This window comes from Sminthopsis crassicaudata, chromosome 2 (genome assembly GCF_048593235.1).
Source record: "Sminthopsis crassicaudata isolate SCR6 chromosome 2, ASM4859323v1, whole genome shotgun sequence".
NCBI classification, from domain to species: domain Eukaryota; kingdom Metazoa; phylum Chordata; class Mammalia; order Dasyuromorphia; family Dasyuridae; genus Sminthopsis; species Sminthopsis crassicaudata.
Window position 1 is genome coordinate 411,935,528 of NC_133618.1, and position 27,963 is coordinate 411,963,490.

General features: G+C 30.6%; 1 protein-coding gene and 1 pseudogene across 3 annotated transcripts in view; both read left to right on the plus strand.

Annotated features, from left to right (window-relative positions):
- Nucleotides 1-7,856, plus strand: part of LOC141552873 (calcineurin B homologous protein 1-like) — a 91,616-nt pseudogene extending 83,760 nt beyond the window's left edge.
- A 1,333-nt stretch (nt 7,857-9,189) lies between these two features.
- Nucleotides 9,190-27,963, plus strand: part of GABRA1 (gamma-aminobutyric acid type A receptor subunit alpha1) — a 59,525-nt gene continuing 40,751 nt past the window's right edge. Inside the window, exons 1-3 of one of the 3 annotated variants that reach the window (XM_074291998.1) lie at nt 9,190-9,355; nt 11,717-11,798; nt 14,902-15,014. In XM_074291998.1, the coding sequence (XP_074148099.1) occupies nt 11,728-11,798; nt 14,902-15,014 (184 nt within the window). In that variant the 5' untranslated portion in view covers nt 9,190-9,355; nt 11,717-11,727. Of the gene's footprint in view, nt 9,356-9,414; nt 9,481-11,574; nt 11,799-14,901; nt 15,015-27,963 lie in introns of those variants that run through there. The other 2 variants (XM_074291999.1, XM_074291997.1) reach the window with 2 other exon arrangements.

The following is a 27,963-nucleotide window of genomic DNA, read 5'->3' on the forward strand; positions in this document are numbered from 1 at the left end:
AGACATAAAGAGTGATAAAATCAAATTAGAAAAACACAGGAGAGCTTACCCCAGATCTGTGGAGAAGAAAGGAATTTGTGATCAAAGAACTGGAGCTCATTATTGAAAACAAAATAGATAATTTTTATTATATTTATTTAAACAGTTTTTGTACAAACAAAACTATTGTAGACAAGATTATAAGGGAAGCCGTTAATTGGCAAAATATTTTTATATTCAAGGGTTCAGATAAAGGTCTCATTTTTAAAATATATAGAGAATTGACTCAACTTTATAAGAGTTCAAGCCATTCTCCAATTGATAAATGCTCAAAGGATAAGAACAGACAATTTTTAAATGAAGAAATTAAAATTATTTTTAATAATATGAAACTGTGCTCTTAATCATTATTGATCAGAGAAATGCAAATTAAGACAACTCTGGGTACCACTACGACATCTCTCAGACTGGCTAAAATGATAGGAAAAGATAATGATGAATGTTGGAAGGGATGTGAGAAAACTGAGAGCAATTTGGAACTACCCTCAAAGAGTTATCAAACTGTGCATACCCTTTGAACCATCAGTGTTTCTACTGGGCTTATATCCCAAAGATATCTTAAAGGAGGGAAATGGATCCACATGTGCAAAAATACTTTAGCAGCCCTTTTGCAGTGTCAAGAAACTGTAAATTGAGTGGGTGCCCATCAGTTGCAGAACCGCTGAATTAGTTATGGTATATGAGTGTTCTGAAATATTGTTGTTCTATAAGAATTGATCAGCATGATGATTTCAGAGAACGTGGAGAAACTTATGTGAACTGATGCTAAGTGACATGAACAGAACCAGGAGATCATTGTACATGGCAACAGCAAGATTATACTATGATCAATTCTGATGCCCATGGTTCTTGTCATGACATTTCCAATTATCTTGTGATGAAGAATTACATCTTCACCCAGAGAGAGTACTTTGGAAACTGAATATTTTCACTTGTTTGTTATTGTTTGCTTGAATTTCGCTTTCTCATTTTTTCCTTTTTTATCTGCTTTTTCTTGTGCAGCAAAATAATTGTATAAATATGTATGCTTATTGTATTTACATATATATTTTGCCATGATTAACATATATTACATTACTTGCCATCTAGGGTAGAGGTAGAGGGAAGGAAGGGAAAAATTGGAACACAAGGTTTTGCAAGGGTCAATGTTGAAAAATTATCCATGCATATATTTTGAAAATAAAATATTCAATAAAAATAATAATAAATACAAAACCAAAAACAAACAAAAATACCTCAGAACTAAATGCAGTAAAACAGAAGTATTAAATGCATCCTTTTCAGACCATAACAAAATAAAAATTAAATTTCATAAAGGGCAAGGAAAACATCAATTAAAATTTATTTGTAAAGTAAATAATCTAATCCTAAAAATAAATAAAAATAGTAAAAATAGAAAAAAAGGTCATAAGGAAAATGGACAAGAGGGGGAAGCTTTAAAATTCAGTGCATATAGCTAATGTTGTACTTATGAGGGAAATAACATCTATAAATGTTTCTATCAATAAAACAGAGAAAGTACAAGTTAACTAATTGGCTCAATAACTTAAAAAAATAAAATAAGAACAAATAAAATATCTCCAATTAAATGCCAAAATGGAAATCCTGACAATCAAGGGAGAGATTACTAAAAATAAAAATATAAAAACTTCAATTACTAAATAATTTTTAATTTTTTTTAATAAGGGACAAAAACAATTTATTAATATTAAAGGCAAACACGGTAAATTCACCAAAATGATGCTAAAATTAAGGCAGTTATTAGGGGTTATTTGTCTAATTGCTTGTCAGCAAAACTGACAAATTAAGTGAATAGATGGATATTTCCAAAAATTCAAACTGACTAGATTAACATAAGAGGAAATAGCATAAAATCCTAAAACAATCTGATTTTAGGGGGAGGAAACAATTAACCACCAATGTGTTCCCTACAGGAAAAAAAAAATTGGATCAGATGGATTTACCAATTATTTAAATAATAATTAATCTCAATATTACAGAAAGTAGTAGAAAAAATAAGTAAAGGAGTCTTACCAAATTCCCTTTGAGATGCAAATTTGGTTCTTATAACTTAAACCAGAGGAATTAAAACATACAAAGAAAACCTTAGCTTCATTGCCTTACTGAATATCAATGAACAATTTTCATTCTAGCAAATAGATTATATCAATATATCACACAAATTGTCTTACATGACCAGATGGAATTTATGCTAGAATTGCAGGGCTTGTTTAATAATATTAGAAAAACTATCAGTATAATTGAACACATCAATAATAAAAACATCAAATATATAACAATAGATTTAGAAAAGAAGGTCTTTAGTAAAACAAAATATACATTTTTATTTTAAAACATCAGAAGCATTGGAATCAATGGAGCTTTTCATAGTAAGATAACCAGCATCTATCTAAAATTCTAAAGAATAAACACAACACACATATACATGTATATGTGTATATACACACATGCATACACACACAACAAGATTAAAGTCTTCTCAATAAAATTTTTAGTGAAGAAACATACATATCATCATTATTATAAAATATTATATTAGTAATAGTAATGTCAGTTATAGAAATGATTAAAAATGGAAAGAATGAAAATGGTCAACAAGGAAACAAACTAGCATATTTTGCAGATAATATGATGGTATACTTAGAGTACTATTGAGAATCAATTAAAAAACTAAATGAAGCAATTAACAACCTCAGCAAAATTTCTGCATGTAAAATAAACCCACAGAAATTCTCATCATTTCTTCATACTGTCAATAAAACACAGGAGCAAGAGATAGAAAGGGAAACTTCATTTAAAATAACTTCAAATAACAGAAAACATTTGGAAATCTACCTACCAAGTTACATCTAGAGATCATATCAACATAATTACAATTTTTTTTTGCAATTGCAAATTACAATTTGCAAATATAAATGCTCATGTGTGAACTGAGCCAATTGGACAAAAATGGTAATTTTACTTAAGTTAATTTACTTATTTATTGCCATGATAATAAAACTACTGAATAACTATTTTAGTAGAACTAAAAAAATATTGGTAACTCATCTTGAAAAAAAAAAAGATCAAAGAATCAATGAAAAATGTGAAAGAAGCCCTAGATATCTCAGATTTTAAACCATTTCATAAAACAACCTGGTACTAGCTAAGGAAAATAATGTTTGCTCAGTGGAATACATTATGCATGAAATACACAATAGTAAATGACCATAATAATCTAGTTTTTGATAAATCCAAAAATCCAAGTTTGGGGGATAGAAATTCTCCAATTGGCAAAAAACGTGGAAATTGAAAAGCAATTTGGCCAAGGAAGAATGAAAGAAAAAAAGAAAAGAAGGAAGATCCATAGGCATAGACCACTATCTCATACTATATATATCAATATGAGGTCAAAATGGATAAATGATTTAGACATAAAGGGTGATCATAAGTAAAATAGAGGAGTATGGGAAAATGTAGCTATCAGAGGCATGACTAAAGAAAGATTTTATATCCAAAAAAAACTTAAAGAGAGAATCATGGAAAGTAAAATACATAATTTTAATTACATGAAGTACAAAAAAAAAGTAGATTTTGCACAAACAAAATGAATCCAACCAACATTAGAAAAAAAAATTTGGCAGGAAGCAGGGTGTGGAATTACATCAAATTTCTGTGATAAAAGCTTCCTTTCTCAAATATATAGGAAACTAAATAAAATTTATTACAAAAAAATCAAAGAAGTCATTCTTTATTTAAGAAAAGACTAAGGGATACAAACATGCAATTTTAAAAAGAGAAAGTCAAACCTTCCATATTTGCATGAAAAAGTGTTCAAAATCTCTACTGATTAGAGAAATTTAAATAAAAAGGTTTCTTAGGTATTACCTGATACTATCAAATTTTCTAATAAGGCAGGAAAGTTGACACATGCTTGAGAGAATAGGGAAAAACTGAAATATTATTGTATTACAGATGGAGTTGAAAACTAATTTAAACATTTAAAGAATAATTTGGAAGTACTCCTAAAGTTCTAGAAACTCTGATTACCATTTTACTGAGCAAAAGTGAATAATAAGTATTTATTAAATTAATAGTAAGGATTTCCTAGAAATAATGTGAAACCTCATGATTTAAGTAATACATGTTGTGATTGAAGGGGATACTAAACTTTTCTTTCTCTGGAAGTAAAAAGAATGTTGGGAAACATGTTTTATTTCTTTCTTACTTCTTCAAAGATTACTTGTTTGATCTTGGGAAGATATTTCACCATTCTTTGTCTCAGTTTCATAATTTTTGAATTAAGGGAAATATATTTCTTTAGTTCTAAAGTATCTTATTTTTAACAATGTGATTCTTTGTGTAAAGCTTTAACATTTTTAAAATACAACAATGTAGATTCATTCATTCTGTATATGTTGAATATTTTAAAAGTTATCTCACCATCTTGAAAAATTAGTATTCATTAAAAATAATAAAACCTATATAATTATGGCAGATTTTTCACAGACCTGAACATAGCAGATATTTCCTTTGATTGCAAAAGTAAATGATGTCTTTCAAAGTATTAACTTATTCTTATCCTGCCTTACTGTGAATAAATCCTTATTTTTCTATCCCTATTTCTGGTGATTTGTGTGACATCTGTGAAAATAAAAGTCTTTGAAAGAAAATGGGCAAATCTGGGTTACATGTGAGTTGCTGATGAACTAAAATCTCAGCTACAGAAGAAAAGTAGATAGTGCCCTACTTATACAACTGTTAAATAAAGAGAGTTCTGCTCCTGAATTTTACTTTCTCACCACCAATGGACATCAGATTATTTTTGAGTCCATGAAAATAATAAAAATATCATTGTAATATATCTCCTGGAAGGTATAAGGTCAGTGGAAGCTGTGCATATGTGTATATGTTGAAAGGAGGGAAGAAGTGTGTGACAGTTGACTTTTTCTTAGTTTATACCTTCTTTACCTATTTTATAATCTAGTGAATGTATAGACTCTTCTTTGTAGGAATCTATGGACAGGTTCATAAGTATATGAATCAGGAGACCTGAGATCAATTTTCAACTTGCTATATTATCTTGGATAAATCACATATTCATTTTATACCACAGTTTATTTTTATGAGAATAAGGAAAACATTTGCCCTAAATACCTCATAGGTTTGCTCTGAGGATTAAATCATGAAGTACATGAGCAGTAATTCAGAAAACCAAGAATCATTAAACAAATGCAAAATCTTCTTATGACTATCATCTCAAATTTTTGGATTTAGTTCCACTCAAATGTCATACTATACTGGAGAAATACTGATGAGTCCCGAGGAGATAAATGTACAGAATACTGTTTTAATGGATTTTCTTAAACTAGAAAGGTTTCAAGTACAGGTCAAATGACAGCCTAATATCTTAGATACCCAAGTAGCAAACCAAGTTGAGAACTTGGATAAACAGAAGATCAGCCTCCAAAAGCTAAGTTTTTTGACCAGATAAACTGACAAAATTAGCTACCAAGACAAGATTTATTTTCAACAATTATTGATGAAAGGAATACTCATTAATGAATGTACATGTTTTTTAAAATATATTTTAATATAGTTACCATTGTCCTTATATTAATTACTTATGGATTATTTCAAGATAGACTAACAGATTTTATTCTTGCCAGCTTAGGGAGGAAATTTGTTCTTATGACTTTATTTATAATAGATATCTAGTAGCTGCAATAGCTATTTTAGGCCCTTAGCCACATCTTTTTTTTTTCTTAAAAATAATCTTCATGTCTGTTCTAAACAAAGGAGAAAAGATAATTGTTAATGCCCCCAAATGTGAAAATATATAGTATAATTATGAAGTAACTTCCACTACTTTTGCTCATTTCCCCCATAAGAATGACAAAGAAGTTAGAAATCTCTTGTTTAATAAACTCTATACCATATTTTAAAATGTCAAGAAAAAAACTGATAAAGTAAAATAATCTGTTTTCTACTTCAAAATATACTACTCTTGGTCTAGCAGGCATTTCACAAATACTTATTTTATTGTCATATCAAAATATTGCATTAGAAATACAACTCATTTCTTTATACTTTTCTTAGTCTCTGTGAAGTATAAAGTTACTCCTTACTGTTGCTCATGACTATGTGTTCTACCTACCACACTTCTTAGAATATATAGGATAATTCCTGTTTCTTAAATACCAAGGAAATCTTGATGGACTAAGTAATGAATTGAAGTGGATAATTCTAACATGAAGTAGAAAAATATTGTAGCTAATTTATACATAAAAAATTAGACAGTATAGTTGATACTCATAGACTGTGAATAAAGACTGGATGAGCCTGTAATTGAACAAGGCTAATTGCCTCTAACCTCAAACAAGAAACTTTAGCTCTTGGTATCTCAAATATGTTTTCTCATAGCAGAGTAATATGTTCTCAAAATTATTTCGTCTACTCAGATAAAAGGGTAGCATTAGTACACAATCAGAAGTTTGTAACTAATTATTAAAGATGTAAGTATATTAAATGTATTTCAGGGAAATTTTACTTAGAACTTATAATTTTATTCATGAATTTTATGAAATGGCACTAGATGAATAGTAAAATAGACAAAATGTTAAATTATAATTTTTTTTCTCATACAGATTAAAAATCTTGTTAGGTTTTAAAGTCCAGATTTTTAATATTCAATTTAAAAGACAGATAACACAAAATATGTAGAAATATGCATATATTATTATATACAATCATGAGAAAAGCTAAACAGTTATAATGGAAACCATGAGTCTCACTTTGAAGACAGAGTAATGATATAAATTTTATGACATGTATATTGAAACCTCCTTACAGTTTCAAATTGAGTAGTAAGATATTTCTGTAGTGACCTAATTTTAAATATTCATAGGTGCTCTATAGCTATAAAATGTGCAGTTATATTGCACATCATAAGTATGAATTGTATCATTGTCTTGCTTTCCAGAGTCCAATGTTCAAGTATAAAAATTCTGGTCAGTGATTTGCAAGAGTATATTCTTTGAATGACCAGTTTTAGTAGTGTATTTGCCATGAGACAAATGAATAAAATGAAAGATATTTCATTTAGCAGATTAAAATTATTGGAATAATTTAACCTAAAAGAATAACAAAGGATGGAGTTCTGATTGTTTTAAAATATAAGATAGAATTGAAAAGAAATTTTTGAAATTGTTATCCATTAACCAGGGAAATTCAATCATCATTTTAATAATATAATTCCTTAGAGATAAATGTTTTCTATTCAATGTTACCCAGAGCAGAATAACTTTCTATAACACTGGAAATTTTTCGTATTAAAATGAGGAACCATCTAGTTTGGATTAGAATAACATAATCATGCTGGGGGAATTGGGTAAAGATGAATTTTTACTTTATTTATAAATGTAAAATTACATTTTATTCCCCAGACCTCAAAAGACAGTCAAATAACATCCTTAATCAATTTTTATATATAATGAATAATTATATATGTGTATATAATTATTCATTATATATAAAAATTGAGAGAAAGAGAGAGAGAGAGAGAGAGAGAGAGAGAGAGAGAGAGAGAGAGAGAGAGAGAGAGAGAGAGATACATAATCCTTCCCCTAACATTCTCCTATAAACATACAAGAAGTTAGCTAAAGCTTTAGTCTCTTTAATTTTTTTCCAGTGGGGTCTGTCCTGAATATACTACCCCTACTATTCAGCACCACCTAGAGCTCCAGGATGGTGGTGCTGAAAGGACAGCTCCCAGTAATGTGGGCCGTCTCAGTCAAAGCTCCAGCAAAGCTTTTTGAAAGCATCACCCATACATCCTTTTTAACATTCAGTCATTCACAAAATCTGAGAAAAGAGCCACCATCATCTCTGTTTACATGGGAATGTACTTATACTGACTCTCGTGAACACCCACGACTTACCCTACCAATATTGAGTATGTAAGCTGACACGGAGTAAGAGGGAGGGAAGAGAAGTCGAGGAAAGGATTGTGGCGAGGAGAGGGGATAGGAGGAGAGAAAAGGAAGGAGAGTGAAAGGGACCTTCTCCCAAGATTTTTTATTTTTTTTTTTCTTGGTTTTTTCATCTATCATTCCCCACTATCACCAATACCACCACTGTTACCACCACTACCACCCCGCACGGACATACGGAGTTTGGGACAAGAGAAGGAAATAAGGAAATGGGGGCACTTGTTGTTTTCTTGAGCCAATAAATCATAAGCTCTATTTATTCAACTTAAACACTCAAAATTCTTAAAATAGAGACTCAAATATGCGTACTAGTTTTCTATAGTCACACATTTGCTTTGCACAGATAAAACTCAGCCCTAAAGCGCGCTCGCTTACGTCCTTGAAAGCAGTAAAAGACAGTTGAACAGAGGAGTTTTCTCAGTCCTGTCCCTGTCCCGTTCCATAAGTGTAAGGGTGCGGACATTTCTATTGCTGCTGAACTCCAGGCTCATCTCTACATGTCATATAACACAGAGAGACCTGTACATATATAGAGGTGAACGAGAAAGAGAAGGGGAGTGTGTTTTATTCATTTATAACATTACATCTCCGCATTTCAAAACTCTTGATCATTCATATTTATGCAATTGTTAAATATTTCATTAAAGGTAGAATGCTAATGCAGAACAGTTTTATTTTCAATAGGAAAGCCTTAAAATAATCTGTTAGTAAATTGCAAGTGTCAAATGATTTCAAATGTAATCTCTCAACTTCCCCCATCCCCTCCCCCTCAAAAAAAAAAAAAAAAAAAAAAAAAAAAAAAAAAAAAAAAGCCTGATGCAGATTGTAGAAGGATTTGAGTCTGCAACTAGAGCGATGGGGATTAGGACGAGAGCAGAGCAAGTTAAATTGTGCTGCATATAAAAAAATGGGCGGATTGGTTTTTAGATGGAGAGACTGGTACCACCTTCCTTTCTAAAATAAAATCTCTCTGGCATGAAGTCACTGCCTATTTCACATCCGGTTTACCCTGGGACGTATTACTACTGTCTTGGTAAAGAGAAATCTTTTGTTGTATATCTGCAGACCGAATATTGGGAAGAAATTTGGGTGTGAAATCTTCAACATTGAAGTACGGAAGAGTCCATGATACCTCAGACTGTATGAGTGAGAAGCAGAACCAGAGACAACACTCAGCTCCAGTTCCTCAGCCATCCCTTACTCTCACCAGCTCCGATTTCTTGGCGATTTTCTCTGGCAGACTTTCCACCCTCCCTTCCCAACCCGCCCCCCCCTCTGCCCCCCGCCCGCATCTTCAGAGATCCAGTGCCTGGAGGGGGCCGGAGGTAAGTGCTGCTTCAGGACAGTGAGCAGACCTTTGAACGTGGGTTTTTCAAGCCTGAGAGATCAGGAAGCTACAGGGGGAAGAGAGAGGGAGAGGGAGAATGCGAAGAGCCCGTTTCCACAGCAGGTAGAAAAGACTGGGGGGGGGGGGGGATGAAAACCTCAGAAATCGCTGGGTCACCCCGTAGTCTCCCCCCACCTTCTCCACTGGTTTTGGATAGATTTGAATTCGGAATTTATTCTTGGAAGAGGATGGGGGAAATAAGATTTTTTTTTTTTAAATCTATTCTGCAAAGGTGGGGATCAGAGGGATGTCGTCCAAAGTTGAAATAATGAGAAGCAAAACATGTTTCAATGTAAGCTTTGGGTAAAGGCACTCTTTTAATCTAGCACCAAAATGCACTAAATGCATCTTTTCCTTCTTTCAGTGGATGTTGTCGAAATGTTTTTGCGTGTGGAAGTCTTTCTCATTTTGCATTTGATAAACTCAATAATATATATATGTACATATATGTATGTACATATATATATATATTATTTTTTTAAAAGCTCTTACATTGGTGTGGTGTGGTATGGTGTGGGGTGTGTGTGTGTGTGTGTGTGTGTGTGTGTGTGTGTGTGTGTATGTGTGTGTGGTGTGTTTGTGTGCACGCGCGTGCCTGTGTTTTGGAAAAGGGGAAGGCACGTAGAGAAGAAAGTAGCCTGGGGTTCTTTTGAAAATTGGCATGTTTGCATTTCTCTTTGCATGTTGCAAGAAACTTTACTTCTTCAGCAACTGTAGTACCTTATTGGAATTGATTTTCTCTTTTAAAAATATTAAAGAAGAGCAATGACCTGGAGCTCAATGCCTAGGTAATCTTTTGGGAGACTTAAACAAAAACCAAAACAAAATGTTTTTTTAAAAGTTAGTTGAGCTCAGTAAGAGAAGCTGTTTTATTTTATTCAGATGCTTCTGCTTTATTGAAAGGTGTCATGTTTGTGCAACTTGAATGAAATTTCTTGCTATATAGATTTTTATTGTTTCTTTCCAGTTATATTTAACTCATCTTTGTCAAAGCCAAAAATAAAATCAATCCAGATCTATTGATGGCTTAGCATTTCTTATCTCTAGATCATTTTGCTCAAAATACATTATGTTTTATTGCTCACATATCTGATTATAACTGGTTTTTTAAACTGATTTAAATAGACCCTGGGAGTATGGAATAAATCAGTGTGGATTTATTTTAAAGGCATATCATATTAAACTTTAGAGTACTTAATTTATAAAGTGCTTCAATGTATTGTAATTCATTAACCTTCTCAGCTACAGAGATGCAAATTTCCATTTATATTTCTGGATGTTTTAATTAAAGTGAATTAAAAAATGGAGAAATCTATTCAATACCCAGATATTAAATTGGATTTAAAAACTGTAGTCATGAATATATTTTAAGTTTACATTCCTGAAACCTTCCTACCATTTATTCACCTTAAAATCCACAATATCAAAATGCAACAATTAGTAATAGTTGTATTTTATCTAAAGTTAAATATGCTACACAAAATGATGGCAAAACAATTTCTGTTAGCTTCCATATGAAAATACCCCATTAAGAAGGAAACACTTCTGAGCAGGTAGCATGGCAAAAATAAAAATAAAAATGGGGATATGAAATGTCAGTATTTGTATGCATGTGTAACCAGCACATGGCCGGATTATAAAGTATGTCCTTTAGCCTCTTGGAAGTGTCAGTGTGCATACTGAATAGAAAATCATAAGGGGAAGAATTCCAGCATTATTCTTGTGTACAAACAAGTAGGTTTCAAAAGATAAAGAAAGATAATCATGATCAGGTCTGAGATAAAGGTAGATGCAGAATACAAAGGTGAAATACAGCTATCAAAAACAAACAAACAAAAATCATTTCTATTAGCTTTTAAAATAATACTCGCTCCAGGATATGAGAAATAGTTTTTAGAAGTTACTGCACAATAAATTTTTGGAAACTTAAGATGACCAAGTTTTAAGATTATAAAAAAAAAAAAATAAAAGTAGGAATAGAGTTTATTCATACTGGGAAAGTTGAAAAGTTAAGTCCCTAAAGACAGTTCTCAACTTGAGAAAGTGACATCAGAAAGTATTTAAATAGTTGTACTTTTCCAAGTGGGTGAAAGTATAGATTCATTTCTCAATGGAGAATTGAAAACAGAGAGTAGAAAATAGATGAGGCCATGTTTGTATTGTTCCAATAGGTGTCATATTACTGTGAGGTCATTTCCTGACTTGAAAGCATTCATCTAAATGGCCTCAGCCTTAGTGGCTATAACCTGACTTTTCCTGAAGGGGATGTTGATATCTACTTATTATACTTTTATGCTAGGAAAAACCAACATGAAGAGGAAACTTGGTCTTTTTGAATATCTTTGGGCCTGGATGCTCCTGAATACACTTGCTGGAAAAAGGTGGGGAGACTTTATTTTAAAACTGCATGAATATTTCTACAACCTTTCATTTATTCTGACAGGGAGAAGTAAATTTTGTTTGAATGGAAGCACTTCTAAGGGAATTCAGGAAAGTTAATTTGAGTCAAATCTCAGCTAAGTATAAAGAAGAGCAGCCTGAAAGAATAATGCCACTTCTTAGCATGGCATGCTAATTAGATTACACTTAACAGGTTTTGACAAAGAATATGAGAATATAGCATTGTATTTTAAAATCGAACTTTTCATTTCCAAATAGGATCTGCTTATAACATGCTATTTCCTAATTCATAGGAAAAAATCCCCAAATTCAGATACAAATACTATGTCCTGTCAAATAATATATCTCTATATTGAAATTAGATGGACATGTGTGCAGACTCATCTTTATCTTCTAAAGTAATAGCTCAGACTTGGTTTCTAGATTTTATTTTTAAAGTGGTAATGTAGTATATAATTAAAACTATACTTTTCCTGGTTAAATATACATAGAATGATTTAATTTTTAAATTAATTTTTAAACAAATCTTTAACCATGTTAAGCAAAATATGACCTTTGTATTAATGGATGAGCAATGTGGGGTATAAAATTGGTTGGGAGAGAAACATTAACACATAAAATTATAATCATATCAAAATAAAACTCCATCAGTAACCTAATCTGAACATTTAATAACATCGACATTATATTTTTGGTAACACTTCATGGACCAATTATTTTCAAAACAACTTTTTATTTAAAAACATCAATAATTAACTCACCATTGCTATTCACAAAGATAGATTAGGCATAATGCAAAATCCAAAATATTTATCAAAAGATAATGAAGTAAAATAAGTTTATTCAAATTATGATTTGAGACAAACAAATTTAATGTTCCAAATTCTTGTACTTCATAGGAATTTATATTATTTTTTTTGTTCATTTGTTTTATCTTTCTGTCTTGTTACCACTTATGGCAAAGGATGTTTAAATAATGAGTAAAGAATATATCTTACAATAAGATAAAACTAATTGAAAGATTTAAATATAATTCATTGCTCTTTGAAAAATTATATGGTGTCACTATTGTAATGACCTGTAGATGGAGTTAGTGTACAGTGTTTTATTATATGGTGGTTTAGTATGAAACCAGTCACATACATTAACTGACATTTCCTTTCAAAAATATATTCAATAAATACCAAATAAAGGGTCTTGCTCTTTATCGTCATTCCATGTTCTGGATAGTTGTTTCAGTGTTGTAGTAAAATAGAAGTGTTAGGAATAGAAGATCAAATTAACAAATTGCATTACAAAAAAAATAAAAAAAAAAAAATAAACTCTTCAATTTCCACTACTCTAACAGAATTGGTCCTCTTTAGTAAAAAACATTCAAGAAAGCATGATAAAAATTCATTTACTAGTTATATCCTACAATGCTGGACAAAATGTATCAGAATGAAAATAGTATTTTTTTTCTTAAATCCATTCAAGTTACAGCAACATAGCTTATATTTGGAAACAGCTGTAAAACTAATTTAATAAGTACAGTATAGGCAAATAGATGATATTAATTACATAAATTTGGTTTGCCTTACCCTCTAACTTCATGGTCTTTCCCTCTTCCTTTCTACCCACTATTTTTTTTTTTTAATGCACATTCACATATTTCTCATGGTTTAAGGTATACTGTATTTTACTTCGTATTTTCTCCATGTAACCTTCAAATAACCTTGGAATGATACATATACAGCATTTGGTTTAGTGACATTGAATATTACAAGAAATTTCATCAGGGGACTGTTTCTGCATTCCTGCCATCATCTGCCAAGTAGAGGTCATGGAAATGCAGGACTCCTTGAAAAACTGGGTTAGAAAGTTTAAAACAAATATTTAGGGTAGAAAAATACCAAATTTAACAAGGTATTTATTTTAATTAGGGGGAATTTGGATTAGAAACAATTTGGTTACAATAATTTTTAACATTTAAAAATGTTAAAATTGTTTTATTTTCAGCATGAACTGAAAATAACTTGGACGTTCCTCCAATAAACATTGAATTCCTATTTATTCATGTTTTCCTCTTAAATGACATTCTAATAGCATCATTTTGGTCCATCCAAAAAACTTTGAATATCTAGTTTAATTTGTTCATTCATTTGTGTCTTCACACCCAACAAAATCCATAGAAGCTAAGGAAAAGAAAGCCCAACACATTCTTTTAAAGATCATATCAGTTATCAATAACATTTTGATCCAAACTTTGCATTTTTCACTGTTTAAGCTTTGTTATAATTTTTAAAATATATATGATTTTACCATTTAGTAGTATCACTTCAAATTTACTAGAAGGGGAACCTCACTTGTAAAAATTTAATTTTGAATAACATTTTTCATTATAGAAAATATAATTAAATAATGTTTTAGTTGATTATTTCAAAAACATGGATGAAATTGACTTCATAGAAAGCAAGGAATTTGAAGTTCAAAATGCTTATATTATTAGCCTGAGGTTCAATATATATGTAATCAATAGATTCCAGTAATGCTATACAAGTTGAATGCAGTGAAAGGAGAATTGGACAGACTAAAGGGGAGACTTATTTCTAGTCTTCTCTGGGCTACTAATTAGATATAATATCTCTAGGAATGTATCTCCATGTGATTCAGTTTTCCTTATCCATTAATTCTTACTTAAATGATCTCTAAAGTACATTCTTAATCAGTGATATTAATGATCCAAAAAACCCAAAACAACAACAACAAAACAAAACAAAAATAAACAAAGAAGAAAACAAATAACAACAATAACAACAAAAAATCTTCCAATTGGAAAATTGTTCAAATGCCTGGGATGTTACTGAAATGACTAAGGAATCTTTAAATGGCCTTCCTTCTATTTACATAAAGACAAACAATTACTTTAACTTTCATGGAAGCAGAATTTTTAAAAGTAGTAAATAAGGTAAAAATGAAAATTTGTTTATCTTAGGATTTTACAGGAAAGTAATTAAAATAAAATGGATTGTTGATTTGAGGATTTTGAAGAATGCATGAATATTTCATTGGAAGGAATTTATATTTGCCATTATTTTTTTCCAGCTTTGGGCAAACTTCATTACAAGATGAAATTAAAGACAATACCACTGTATTTACAAGAATTTTGGATCGACTCCTAGATGGTTATGATAATCGCCTGAGGCCAGGATTGGGAGGTTTGTGATATTATTTTATTATTTTTCCACAAATTATTATTAACCCTTTAATTTAGGTAATGATCATTCTGTAAACTTTAAAATTATAAAAAAGTACCACCTAGTGAAAAACTGTTAAAAACTGCTCCATGCTAATTAAATATTTGTCAGAAACTAAGTAATGTGAGATGTGCTTGATAGAACTTCAAATAAGAATATTTCATGATGATATGAGAAAACATAAAATGTTTAAGAACTTTACTTTTATCATACATGAGAAACATTTTTTCCAAGACTTTTCTTCCTTTCTTCAAGGATTAATGTCAGATTTTAATATCATGCTACATAAGGATCTAATGAAAAGCAACAGTGCTTCATCAGGCATTATTATGGCAACACTGAATTTGAGCAAAACTTACATAGATACATTTATTCACAGGTGTGATTTGGAATAGTATACATTGATGTATCATTTAGTATTTCAAAGAATATTTTCCCAAAGAGAATAGAACAATGAGAGTTTTCTTTGCAAATGTCCTGAGTTTTATCCTTTTATTTTCTTTGAAATGTTAGAATTACATTAGATTTTAATGATAGATGTAGGAAGGGAGAAATTAATTAGTTAAATTTATCATGGTAAAGGTGCTGCATTTTGAATCAGAGCAATTGGGTTCAAACTCTAACCCTGCCATTTTTCACTTTTTTTTTTTTTTTTTTTTTTTTTTTTTTTACCTTGGGCAAGCTAGTTATTTTCTCTTAGTATAAGTTTCCTCATTTTAAAATAAACAGATTGAGCTAGGTGTTTTATGAAATGTGTTCTAGTTCTAAATCTATGATGCTAGTAGGATGATAATGCACAAATCATGAAGCACTTCATATGAATATTTATAATCTTTTCATATTTAAACTAAAACAAGACACCAAAAGCATAATAGGTTGGTTTAAATAAATGAAATGTTTTAAAACAGCAGCATATAGCTCTAGTAGGGTCTGTGATACTAGAAAGGTTTTCAGTATATGATATGTTTTGTTATCTTAAAAGAAGCATCACTTAATTTGATGAAGCTAATCATAAAAATTTGGTCAACCAACTAATACCTTAGTCTAAGTAACTAAATTCATAAAGATAATTTAGTAAAGCATAGAGATTTTAGATTTTGGGTAAATTGAGTTTTTAATTAAAGATGTGGAATTAGGAATTTTTGAAATGTTGATGTGTGTTCAAACAAAAAGAAATGATAATTACATCAGAGTTAGAAAGTATGATTCAAATTCTTAGGCCATTCTATGAAAATAACTACTAATGGAAAAATGGCAAATCTCATATGACCCAGTGTTATTTAGTTTCAGATACTTAAGATCTGATTCTGATCTAATCACCTGAAATTTCCTTATTCTTTGGAGAAGGTGAGTCATTTGAGAGTATTATGGGGTTATTGTGATGGCTGCCAAGGGCCATTATGATTTCAGAAGGCCTGAGGGGACTACATTGTCAAAGTCAGAAGTCAAGCATATGTCAGAAATCTCATTAGTTGTCTTTTCTTGTCAAATTCAAATATTCCTTCTCTGAAAAGGATTTTCCATATTTTGATTAAATTACACTTCTTTTAGATTTCATTTAAGCATCTTTCTTTAGTTTGTAGTAGAAATAATTGCCAATTGAAATGTGAATCCACATGTAAAAGAATGACAAAAAATAGAAAGTGTATATATGGTATGTCAAAGTTTTATCTGCTTTCATGTAAATATTTGGATTGGCTCTAAAATAAATATTCATTAGGTCTTCATTAGCACATCTTTCGATACAATCTATTATGAAATGGGATCTTATACTGCATGTCAAGGATTGTAGAATCAAAGTGTAGATACAAGAAAAAGTATGAGTATGCTACCTTAATTTACAAAGTACTTATCTTTAAACCTGAATATATGGAAATCAATGAAATTCCTTAATCTCTGTCTTTAATATGTGGTTCAGGCTCAACTCAACTACAGCATTTTTTTTTTTTAAATCAAAAGCTGGAATGTGTGATGAATTGAAAACAATGGAAGCCATTTTGACCCCTGACATAATTAAAGAAATCCTTTTCAGGATTTTTACATGTTATCCTATTTGCATCATTTATGAAAATTATATGTATTTCCCACTGAATACTAAGTTTAAAAAATATAGAGTAGTTATAAAAAATAGAAGTTTTTGTTTTCTAAAACCTTGAAAAATGATAGAGTTTGGTAATCTCATCTTGTTAATAACATTATTATATAAACATTATTTTTTGGTAAAAATAGGGTATTGCCATAATGTGTTGAAAATAAAATAATGAATGCTATTTATAAATAATTTACAAATAGAATTTACAAATATTATGCTTTTATTTAAATATAACATATTGTCTTCTTAAATTCCTTATTGATTCATTAAATTTATGATTCTATGGAAGAGATTTGATTTAGTGTTTGCAAAGATATACAGATTATCTAAGTAATTGATTTACAAGAACATAGGGTATGAGGAGACCCTAAAAAATAACTTCATCATGTCAACCCAAAAGGGACAATATGCTTTTAGCTAAATGGTTTAAACACTATAAAGAAAATTGAGACAGACAATTTTATAGAACATCAGAAATAATTTATAAAACAGGAAAAACATCTAAGCTGGTATTCTTTTTTCATGGATAGAATGGGAAATTAAAAATTATGAAAAGCAGGAACTTGATGAAAAATAACAATGAATTCTGCCTTCCTTGTTAAGTATGACTTCAAAAGCTTCATTTTGGGGAAAGCATTAAATTTGGATATTTATAAGAAAACTAATTAGAAAAAAACACAAGATTCTTACCCAATTTTCCATCTAAAATGTCACATGAGGGATTGTTATTAAAATTGACAAACTTGAGTCATAGAGAAAACTTTAGTACTGACTAACCTTGTACTTTTTTCATCCCTCTGATAATATATATTTCAGACAATATTTATCTTAAGTGACATTTAGATTTGGGACACATCAGGGCATTTCATGTAAACATAGCCACTAGTTTCTAAAATCTGTGATTTGTGAAAATTTCCAACATAAATAATCTTACACCTTGCAACAACAGACATAAATGTTTCATTTTTTCTTTAAAATTTCACCATCATTTTAATATATATTAATACTTCTAATTTCATTCACTAAGACATTTTGCTTCACTGGAAAATTACCACTTTATTGTGCCTTAATAATGGTCATAGGAAAATGGAACTAGACTTGACAAGGAACCCAATGACTATCTAGTCTGAACCCTTCATTTTGTATATGAGTCAACTGAAAGTCCAAGAGTTTAAGTGAAGAGCCAGGAAGTAACTGTCAGATAAAAGTTTGTAGATTAGTCTTACCAGCTTCAGAGGCATTATAAAAGAGTATCTTCCTTGTAATAACCAAAAAACATATAAATTATAGGTCATATTCTGGGGGTAAACTTCTTGGTGAAAAAACTTAATGGATTAGTCTTCATATAGGAGACAATAAAAGTTATCATACCTATAGCCAAAGCCTAACTTGCCTAGAGCATATCCCATATTTCTATAGCCTCTGGGAAGCTAGTCAGCTGCATATATAGTGAAACTTCATAATGAGAGTCAATGGAAGTAGATAATTATTATAGAATTTTTAATTTAATACTTTTCTTCTATACTGCACTCTATCATATGTTTTTGTCTATATCTAGTGATATAGGTAGAGTAAGTCCTTCAATATAATTCATCATGAAATTAATTTCAACATACCCCATGACAAAGAATGCTTATCAAATATAAAAATGACAAGGAGTAAAGTTGAAGATAACAAAAATATGAATTAAGACAAGTAGAAATTTAACCTCACAATTTTGGTAGGTACCATTATAGCTAAAATCAGATAGATGGATACATACATACATACATACAAACATACTATACATACATATATACATATAGATAAATTATAGATTTCATTTTAAAAATGTCCCAATCTTTCTTTATTTGATTTTCATAACCTGTGAAGTGCACAGTGCTATTGTATTTTGTTTCTCTGATGAGAAAACTAAGACAAAGAGGATAAGGGTCTCTCCCAGGGTCATATATCTAGTCAGCTTAAATCAACAACAAACTTTAATAAATAACATTGTTCCAGTGAAAGTGATTGCAGAGAGAAAGTATCAAGATTAAAAGAAAGAGGGATAGATTTTTGCAGAAGGTGAGGCTTTAGCAGAGATTTGAAAGAAGTCATGGAATCCAGGAGTCAAAGGTAAATAAAGAATTGCAGACTTGGTGGACAGCCATTAAAAATGACTGGAAACTGGGAAATGAAGTTCCATGTGAAAGAAGGAGTAAAAATAACAATGTCATTGGATCATAGAGCAAGAGGAAAAATGTGTAAAAGTGAAAAAAAATGATTCAATTCATATTTTCTTCAGTCGACATCTAATATTATATTCCTTAGGCTACTAGTTTCTCACTGAAATTATACCAACTCTCTCTTCTGTGCCTTATAGTGTCTTAATTAAAGCAAGAGTCACTCCCTTCCCTTACAACTAACAGTGTTCTCTTCTAGTTACCTATTCCTAAAAAAAATTGGGTCTTGAATTTGTAACAATCATTCTGTGCATTATATTGAGTTTATCTATATGCATGCCATATTCTTTGCAATAGATTTTAAATTACTTGAAGGCAGGTATTGTTTTGTTTTTTGATTTGATAATCCAGTATCAAGCAATCATTATGAACACAGTAGTTAAAAGATTACAGTTTAATTGAATTTGATAATATACTCAAGCTATTTTTATAGACATTAGAATCTATGTTTTCAAAAAGGAGGGATTACTTCCTTTTTCAAGAAAACATAAGTTGTGTCATAGGCAGGATATGAACCCACATCTCTCCCACCTAAATCTACATACAGCAGTGTCATATTCCTAACACATGAAAAACTTTAAGAGACATATAGATATCAATTATTATTATTTCAAGCAGGATATTCTAGTAAGACTTCAAGAAATTATTAAAAAAATTGGAATTTGAGTTATTTCTGGATACATCTATTAATAGCTATCTTCATAGACTGTGGAGACTTTCCAAGTACTAAGGGTGGATATCTTCCCTCAATTTTATACCTTAGTTCCATTAAACATTCTATCATGATATATCACCTATTTTGACAGAATTAATGAAATAAGTTTTGCAAAGGTTACAATTTGTAAAGGCTGAACTTAGAACAATATTGAAAAATATTTTATGTGTTATTTCATTCTGACATCAGTATGATTCTTAAAGTAGTCTCTGGAAAATTTGTTAATTCTCTTTTTATCTCATATCAGATTTTAAACACAAGAATTAGCTAGAGAGATGAAAAAAATAATCTTTCATTCAAAGAGAAAAAAAAAAGAACAAAATATTGACTACTTATGACAAGTGACACCATTTGATTTGTAAAGAATTAAATAATTAAATCTTGGAAATAAATTTGAAAATCCAAATTTGAGACCTATTAGTGTGTTAATTTTTAATCTATATTTACCTAATTTGTTTTACATTGAGAGCTGGGAGTTATTAATAAACTTTTAGCCTACACATAAGATCCAGACTGAATAACCATACCTGAGACTTTTTGAATTTATAGTTTAAAGCACAGTCAGTGTAGAAGGAATACATAGAAGGAAGAAGATAATAATGGGAGGGAAAGAATTTTAGAAATAAAAAGAAAAACATAGAAGGTGGGAAAAGGAAATGAAAGAAGAGAAACAAAAGAATGGAAAGCAAATAAAAAAAAGAAAAAAAAAAGGGGGAGAGACAAAAAGTATAAAAGAAACCAGATGACATAAAATAATTAGGAGGAGAGTTCACTGAGATTTCCCAAAAGCAAAGAAAGTCTCTATTGGAAGAAACCTTAAAAGCTATTGAATACAAACTTGTTTGATCAAGATGACACACACAACAAACACTTATAGACTCTTTGCCTGAAACTTCTAGCTAGCAGGGAATCCACAACTTCTTAAAGCAATGTGATCAAGTATTTGCATTTGGTAGATTTTTCTGTTTGTGAAACATCTATACTATACATTACCTATTACTGATTTGTAACTTAAATCAACTATCTTTTCCCCTCTCTTCATTTATAATAGTATCATAACATTTAGTCCAACAATTTAGAAACCTGAACTTTCTATTACATGGAGGACTGAGGAGGAGAGGAATAGGAAGCTTAATTGCTATTGTTTTATTCAGTTGATTTTTTTTTCCATTTGGCCAATTGTATTTTTTAAGGAGTTGCTTTCTTCAGATAATTTTTTCCTTCCTTTTATAAATTGTTGACTCTTTCAGGCACATATCTCATTTCCTTTCTTATTTTTCCTTTTACCTCTCTTATTTGCCTTTCAAAGTCTTTTATGAGTACTTCCAAGAACCCTCTGTGGACTTAAGACCAATTCGTATCACTCTTTGAGATTTCTTCTTTCACATTTTATCCTTATCTCTCTTTGTTGTTTGGTCTTCCCTGTCATCATAGTAGCTTTCTATGGTCATTTTTTCCTTTTCTTTTGGCATATTCTTTTTAAATTGTTTTTTTTTTTTTTATGATTGGTATCTGCTCCTGGAGTAGAGGGGACAATCTCAAGCTTCTTGTACTAGTTCTGAGCCTTGACTTTGAGCACAGGGCCCCTTGTGTTTGCAAGGGGGTAGAATTGCCTAGTTTTTTTCATGAAACAGCCTAGTTTCCCAGAATTTGCTTTCTGAGCTGGGATTGGAAGCTGCCCCACTGATTTGTTTCTTTGCTGAGCCAGGACAGAGTGTCATAGCTGTTGATTTGCTGTAATTAAAATCCTCTCACTGGCTTTCCAAGTCTGTCTAAAAAAAGGCTGAAAATGCTTTTCACCTCAGTGAGAGTGACCTTTTTTGAAGTTTTTCCAGTCTATCTTGAGCTGGAGAATGGTTTCATTCTATCAGATTGTTCAGAAGCTTGATTTCATGTGGTTTTCGAGGGAAACTGGGAGAGCTCAAGCAGCTTCTTGACTTTACTCTTCCATCTTGGCTCTACCTTCAAAAGTGTAATTGCGATTGATGAGTGTAAATCTAAAAATCAATAAATAATAAAAGGTCAAAGGCAGAAGATTTTCATTTATGTGAATCAAAATCAAGATGCATAAGGCTGAGACAAAAAAATTATTGTTTTTAATTATCCCCATCCCTCTCTTCACTTAGACATGATTTCTCTAATATATCTGCTGTTTTTCAGGGTCCAGGATGTTCTGAATTGTTTAAAAAGCCATTTTTCAAAGTAGAAAATAATGCATTATAATTTATGTTACAATTCATTCATCCCAAAATATTAAATCTCCTTTTACTTCTTTACTTTGTGAAATGACTAGCTTTATTAAATGGTAGGGAAAGGAGTTATAAAGTTGATGTCTTTCTGATTTCCTTTTAAAATTTGTCACTAAGACATATCTACTTTAATAATTTTAGATTATGTCTAATGAGTTAAATCACAAATAACAGTAGTATAGGAATTCAACTGTGCCTTTTTCCTCCCTCCTTCTTAAAACCAAACTCACCTATGATCTTTCCAATGTAAGACTCACAGATCCTGAAGATGAAGACACTGTTCTTACTTTATCCTCTGCTTGTGTTTCTGTTACTTTCCCACTCCCAGACTAAGGCTTTTTATATCCTATATTTCCATCAGAAAATGAATAGATCCATATCATATTTTGTTATTTATGTATACATAGAGACATAACATATAAGCTATATCTATCTGTCTAAGATGAATGTTATATTCACATTGTTATATGTACTACTAGTTTGTGGTATATTACACACATGTTATAACTGTGATACATATAAATATGTATATATATATTTAGAATGATATACAACTATCCTCCTTTCTTTAAATTTTCTTTAATATTTTATTTTTCCCAATTACATATGAAAACAGTTGCAATAAGCTATTTTCTTCAAATTTTGAGTTAAAAATTCTTTCCTTCACTCCCTTTCCCCCATTGAGAAGACAAGCAATTTAATATAGGTTATATATGTGTTGTTATCCAAAAAACATTTCCATGTATAAAATTCTGTTAAAGAAAACAGACAAAAAAGGGGAATACAGATCTTTGATCTGTTTTCAGGATCTTCCAGCACTTTCTCTGGAGATGGACAGCACCTTTCATCATAAATCCTATAGAATTGTGTTGGATCACTGTATTGCTGAGAATAGTTAAATCATTCATACTAAAGCCTTATATAATATTGCTCTTAATGGATATAATATCGATTTCATTCTGCTAATTTCACTTTATCTCAGTTCATATTTTTCTGAAAGCATCCTTCTCATCATTTCTTAAAGCACAATAATATTCTATCACCATCATACAAAATACCTTGTACAACAGGTCCCCAGTTGATAAACAACCCTTCAATCTTTAATTCTTCACCATTACAAAAAGAGTGACAACACTAGTTGTTTTGTTTTTGTTTTTGTTTTGTTTTTAAGAATTTTAATTGACCACAAATTCAACTTGAATAAACAAGTATCGCATAGCTTCCAAGTAAGCTAATGCAGTGATAGAATACATTAATAAAAATAATTTTCTTGAAAGAACACATGGGTTTTTTTTTCTTTATGTTTTTATGTCTTTTGATAGAGACCAGTAGTGATACTACTTGATCAAGGGGTATGATTGGTTATTGTAATTCTAAGGCATTTGCTCTCTGAAATATCATATTCTAAGCCCTCAAATACTTTAACATAGAAGCTGCTAAAATTTGTGTCATCCTCACTATGGCTCTATGGTATTTAAATTGTTTCTTTTGGGCTGTTTAGTATTTTCTCCTTGATCTGGGAGGTCTGGAATTTGGCTATAATATTCCTGGGAATGTTAATTTGGGGATTAATTTCAGAAAGTGATCTCTGAATTATTTTAATTTTTGTTTTATCCTCTGGTTCTAGTGTACCAGGATAGTTTTCTATGATTATTCCTTGAAAGATGAAGTCTAGGCTCTTTTTTAATATCGTTCAGGTAAAGCAATAATTCTTAAATTATCTTTCTTGGATATATTTCCCAGATCAGGTTTTTTAAAAGAAGATATTTCACATTTTCTTCTATATTTTCATTCTTTTAATTGTGTTTGCTTGTTTTTTGCTGTTTCATAAAATCATTAGTTTATACTTGCCCAGTTTTTACTTGCAAGGCATTATTTTCTTCAGTGAGTTTTTGTACCTTGTTTTCTCTTTGTATTTGTTTTCTATTTGGACAATTCTATGTTTTATCACGATCTTCTTTTTAGTGAAATTTTGCCTATTTTTTCCATTTGGCCAAGTCTGTTTTTGAGATATGATTTTTTCAATATTTTTTGTGTCCCCTCTTTCAAGTTTCTAACATTTCCCCCCATGATTGTATTGTATCAAAATTATTTATCTTCCCTTTACCTCTCTTAAATAATTAAAAAAAATCATTTTTGAACTCTTCAATGACCCAAAACCAATTCACATTTTTCTTGGAGTATTTAGATATTGAAATTTTGACTTTGTTTCCTTTCTCTGAGTATGTGTTTAGATCTTTCTTGTTACCATAGTAACTTTCTGTAGTCAGGATTTTTTTTTCTGTTTGCTCATTTTCCCAGTTTCTTTTCTGACTTCTAGCTAAGAATAATTTGGAAGGTTCACATATGTGTGAGAGTAGAGTACAGCCCAGCACAGTCCATGCTAGCACAGCCATAGTCCCAGCAATGCAGGAGCAATCCTAGGGAGACCCTGAATTAGCAACTGCAGGTGGTTTCCAGAACTTTCAATTTACAGATAATAAAAGGATAAAACAACTGGTAAGAAGCAGATTATAGGGGTCTCTTGGCTATCACAGAGGTAGGACTCTGTAGCTTTGCTCACATTTAGATCCATAATACATCCTTATTAGCTCTCCCAAGGTAAGAAGGAGTGCTAGCATACCAGAAATTTCAGTGGCAGCAGCTTCAGGGCACAAAAGAGTGCTTGTGGATTGCTCACAAACTAGGGGATTGGTCAGGAGACTTAGGTTAGCACCAAAATATTGAAGTTTGCAGTGTACCCTCCAACCTAGAAGCAGAACCCTACATTAACAAGAGTTAAATGTCAGGCTGGGAAAATAATCAAATAACAAAACAAAACAAACAAACAAAAAACAACATTCTGAGCACAGAAAGTTACTGTGGTGACAAGGAAGATACAAACAAAAGACACACTCAGAAGACAATAACAAAGTCAAAGTTCCCACATTCAAAATCTCCAAGAAAAAAATAGTCTTATTCCATGGAAGAGCTCAAAAATCATTTTGAAAATCAAGTAAGAGGGGTAGTGGAAAAATTGGGAAGAGAAATGAGTGATACAAGAAAATCATGAAAAACAAGAAAAGCAAGCAATGTGAAACGCATTGTGCATTAAATGTATATTCTTGGTGAGCTTCCTTGCCTAGAAACATGCAACCAATGTGTATATCAAAAGCAGGACTTGAAACTAAGTTTTCCTGATTTTGATTTCTCAATCTACTAGATTGTACTACACATGCACTCACACACAAAAACATATTCATAGAGACTAGATCAATGGGAATATATGCAAAAGTGCATCAAAATTCAATTTGACAATGGAACATTGAACAAAAATTCAAGTTTCCAGTTAAATACAAATGATTACTCTTCAAGTCTATCCATTCAATTAATACTTTTTCAATCCTACTTTTATTTACTCTATTCACAACAACTTGCCAATAAGAGCAAGCCTTGAGTTTGAATACAGATTAAATAAACTACAATTCCAGGATTTCTTTGACCTCAACTAAGAATCCCATCAGAAAATGGGATGAATTTAATTTGGTGTGAAATATTTCTGACAAAGTTGTCTAGGCTCTTTGTGTTTGACACTTTCATGTACCTATATTATTTGAAACAATGGTTTCTTCTTTTGAACATTAAATCATTAGGAAGCTAATAAATAATAAAACCTCTAGGATGAATTGTTAGTGAAACTAATTATTTTCCATATAAACCTTTGTCTACTACAAAGTCCAGATAATAAATTCACTCTGATTAATGTAATTAAAGGCAAAGGACAGATCAACAATACCTATCCCAAGTTGGTTAGTATGTGCAGCTGTGTAGACAGAGATCAATAAGCCAGCTATGTTCATAAAATGCATAAGCCAATCTTTCTTTTGAAGTTAATGCTGAAAAAATGAAAGCTAACATAGATCACCATCAATTCCAGGCCATATGTGTTGCTCTATCCTTTTTTTTTTTTTTTTTCTTTTTTTCTTTTTTTTCTTTTCTGAGGCTGGGGTTAAATGACTTGGCCAGGGTCACACAGCTAGGAAGTGTTAAGTGTCTGAGACTAGATTTGAACTTGGGTCCTGCTGAAGTCAAGGTTGGTGCTCTATCCACTGCACCATCTAGTTGCCCCTGTGTTGCTCTATCCTAACTGCTATTCCTACTGTTGATAATAATTCTAACTTTCATAGTTAGACATAAAGCAATAATTATTAGTAAAATACTAATTTGGAAGTTGCAGTCATTAGAAGATCTACATGAATATTGGGTAACTTTCTTCTTCAATGTAAATGAAATAACAGAACAAAACATTTAAATTATAATAAAATATTAGTCTGCATATACATGGTGTTTTCATGTTTGATTATTTAAGTAGATAATGAAGACATCAATTAATAACTTCTGGTTCTTTTGAATGAAGAATTCTATCTTTTGTATGACCTTTTACAATTTTTTTTAAAAAGGCCAATATTTTAAAGTCTGTTATGGCCCATCAGAAAATGGTTCTTTCAGGACAACTATAAATTTCTATACATTATGTGAAAAACATGATGGATGATTCTTTCCCTGCAAAACCATAATTCTTATATAACAGAATAAAAAAATTCTATTCAAGGTGTCTTTCAATACTGAATCTTTTTTGAAATTATTCTAGTACATGATACAATTTTTAAAAATTAAGTCTATTGTGATTTCTATAATGTAGCTCAACTACATTCTAGTATGAGACTAAATAGTAACACCAGGATGATATCTAAGATTGATGCTCTTAGGAGTATTGGTTAAGAACACAATTCTGCCCTCAAATCCAATCTGATTGTCTGGAAGTGGTAAGTAAAAGTGTAGTATGACCAAGTAACAATCCCATTTTCTTTCAATTTAGGGGTTTTGTACATAGTATTAAATATTTCTGGAAGTTCATCATATTGAATTGAGTTACACAATTTCACTGAAGAATTTTCTCCATAAATTTGTCAAATATGACCTAGTAAGAAAAAACCACAAATTAAAAATAGCAATTATGTATGTTATATTAGATAATAATATATTTGCATTTCTATATTAGTATCATAAATAGTACATATCAAATACAATGCTATTTTAATCTTAGCATGCAGTTTTCATATTCTATATCAAATATGTAGTTATTTTACTAAACAAAATGACCTACCAAATTGTGATCACTGATAATCAATGCATGAATATTTTGTAATCTAATACATACATGCATAGGCAGATCATTTTCATGTACTTCAATAGTTTTTTCTTTCATGTAAACAACACTAATCTATTTTGTCTACTGCTACTGCATTTCTTAGAAAATGTCACTATTTATGTAAAGAAGTGTCACAACACTAAAATAAAGCTCAGCTTATTGGTTGATATACATGTTACCAAAGACTAATAAAATAAAATGAAGTTGAACTTGAAATTTTTTCTCTTAAGCAAACAGTTTGAATGCCATAATGTGTTTCTTTTTAATCAATTTTGAAGACATCAGTAAAAGCTAAGGCAGATTTTCTCAATGAACAATAGGAATTATTTGAACAAAACCAATAACATAAAAACAGACATTGATAAACTGCAACATTGTATTATAAAGTTCCCAGACGTATAAAATGTGCCTCCAGAGTATTAGTTAAACAGCATAAGAATG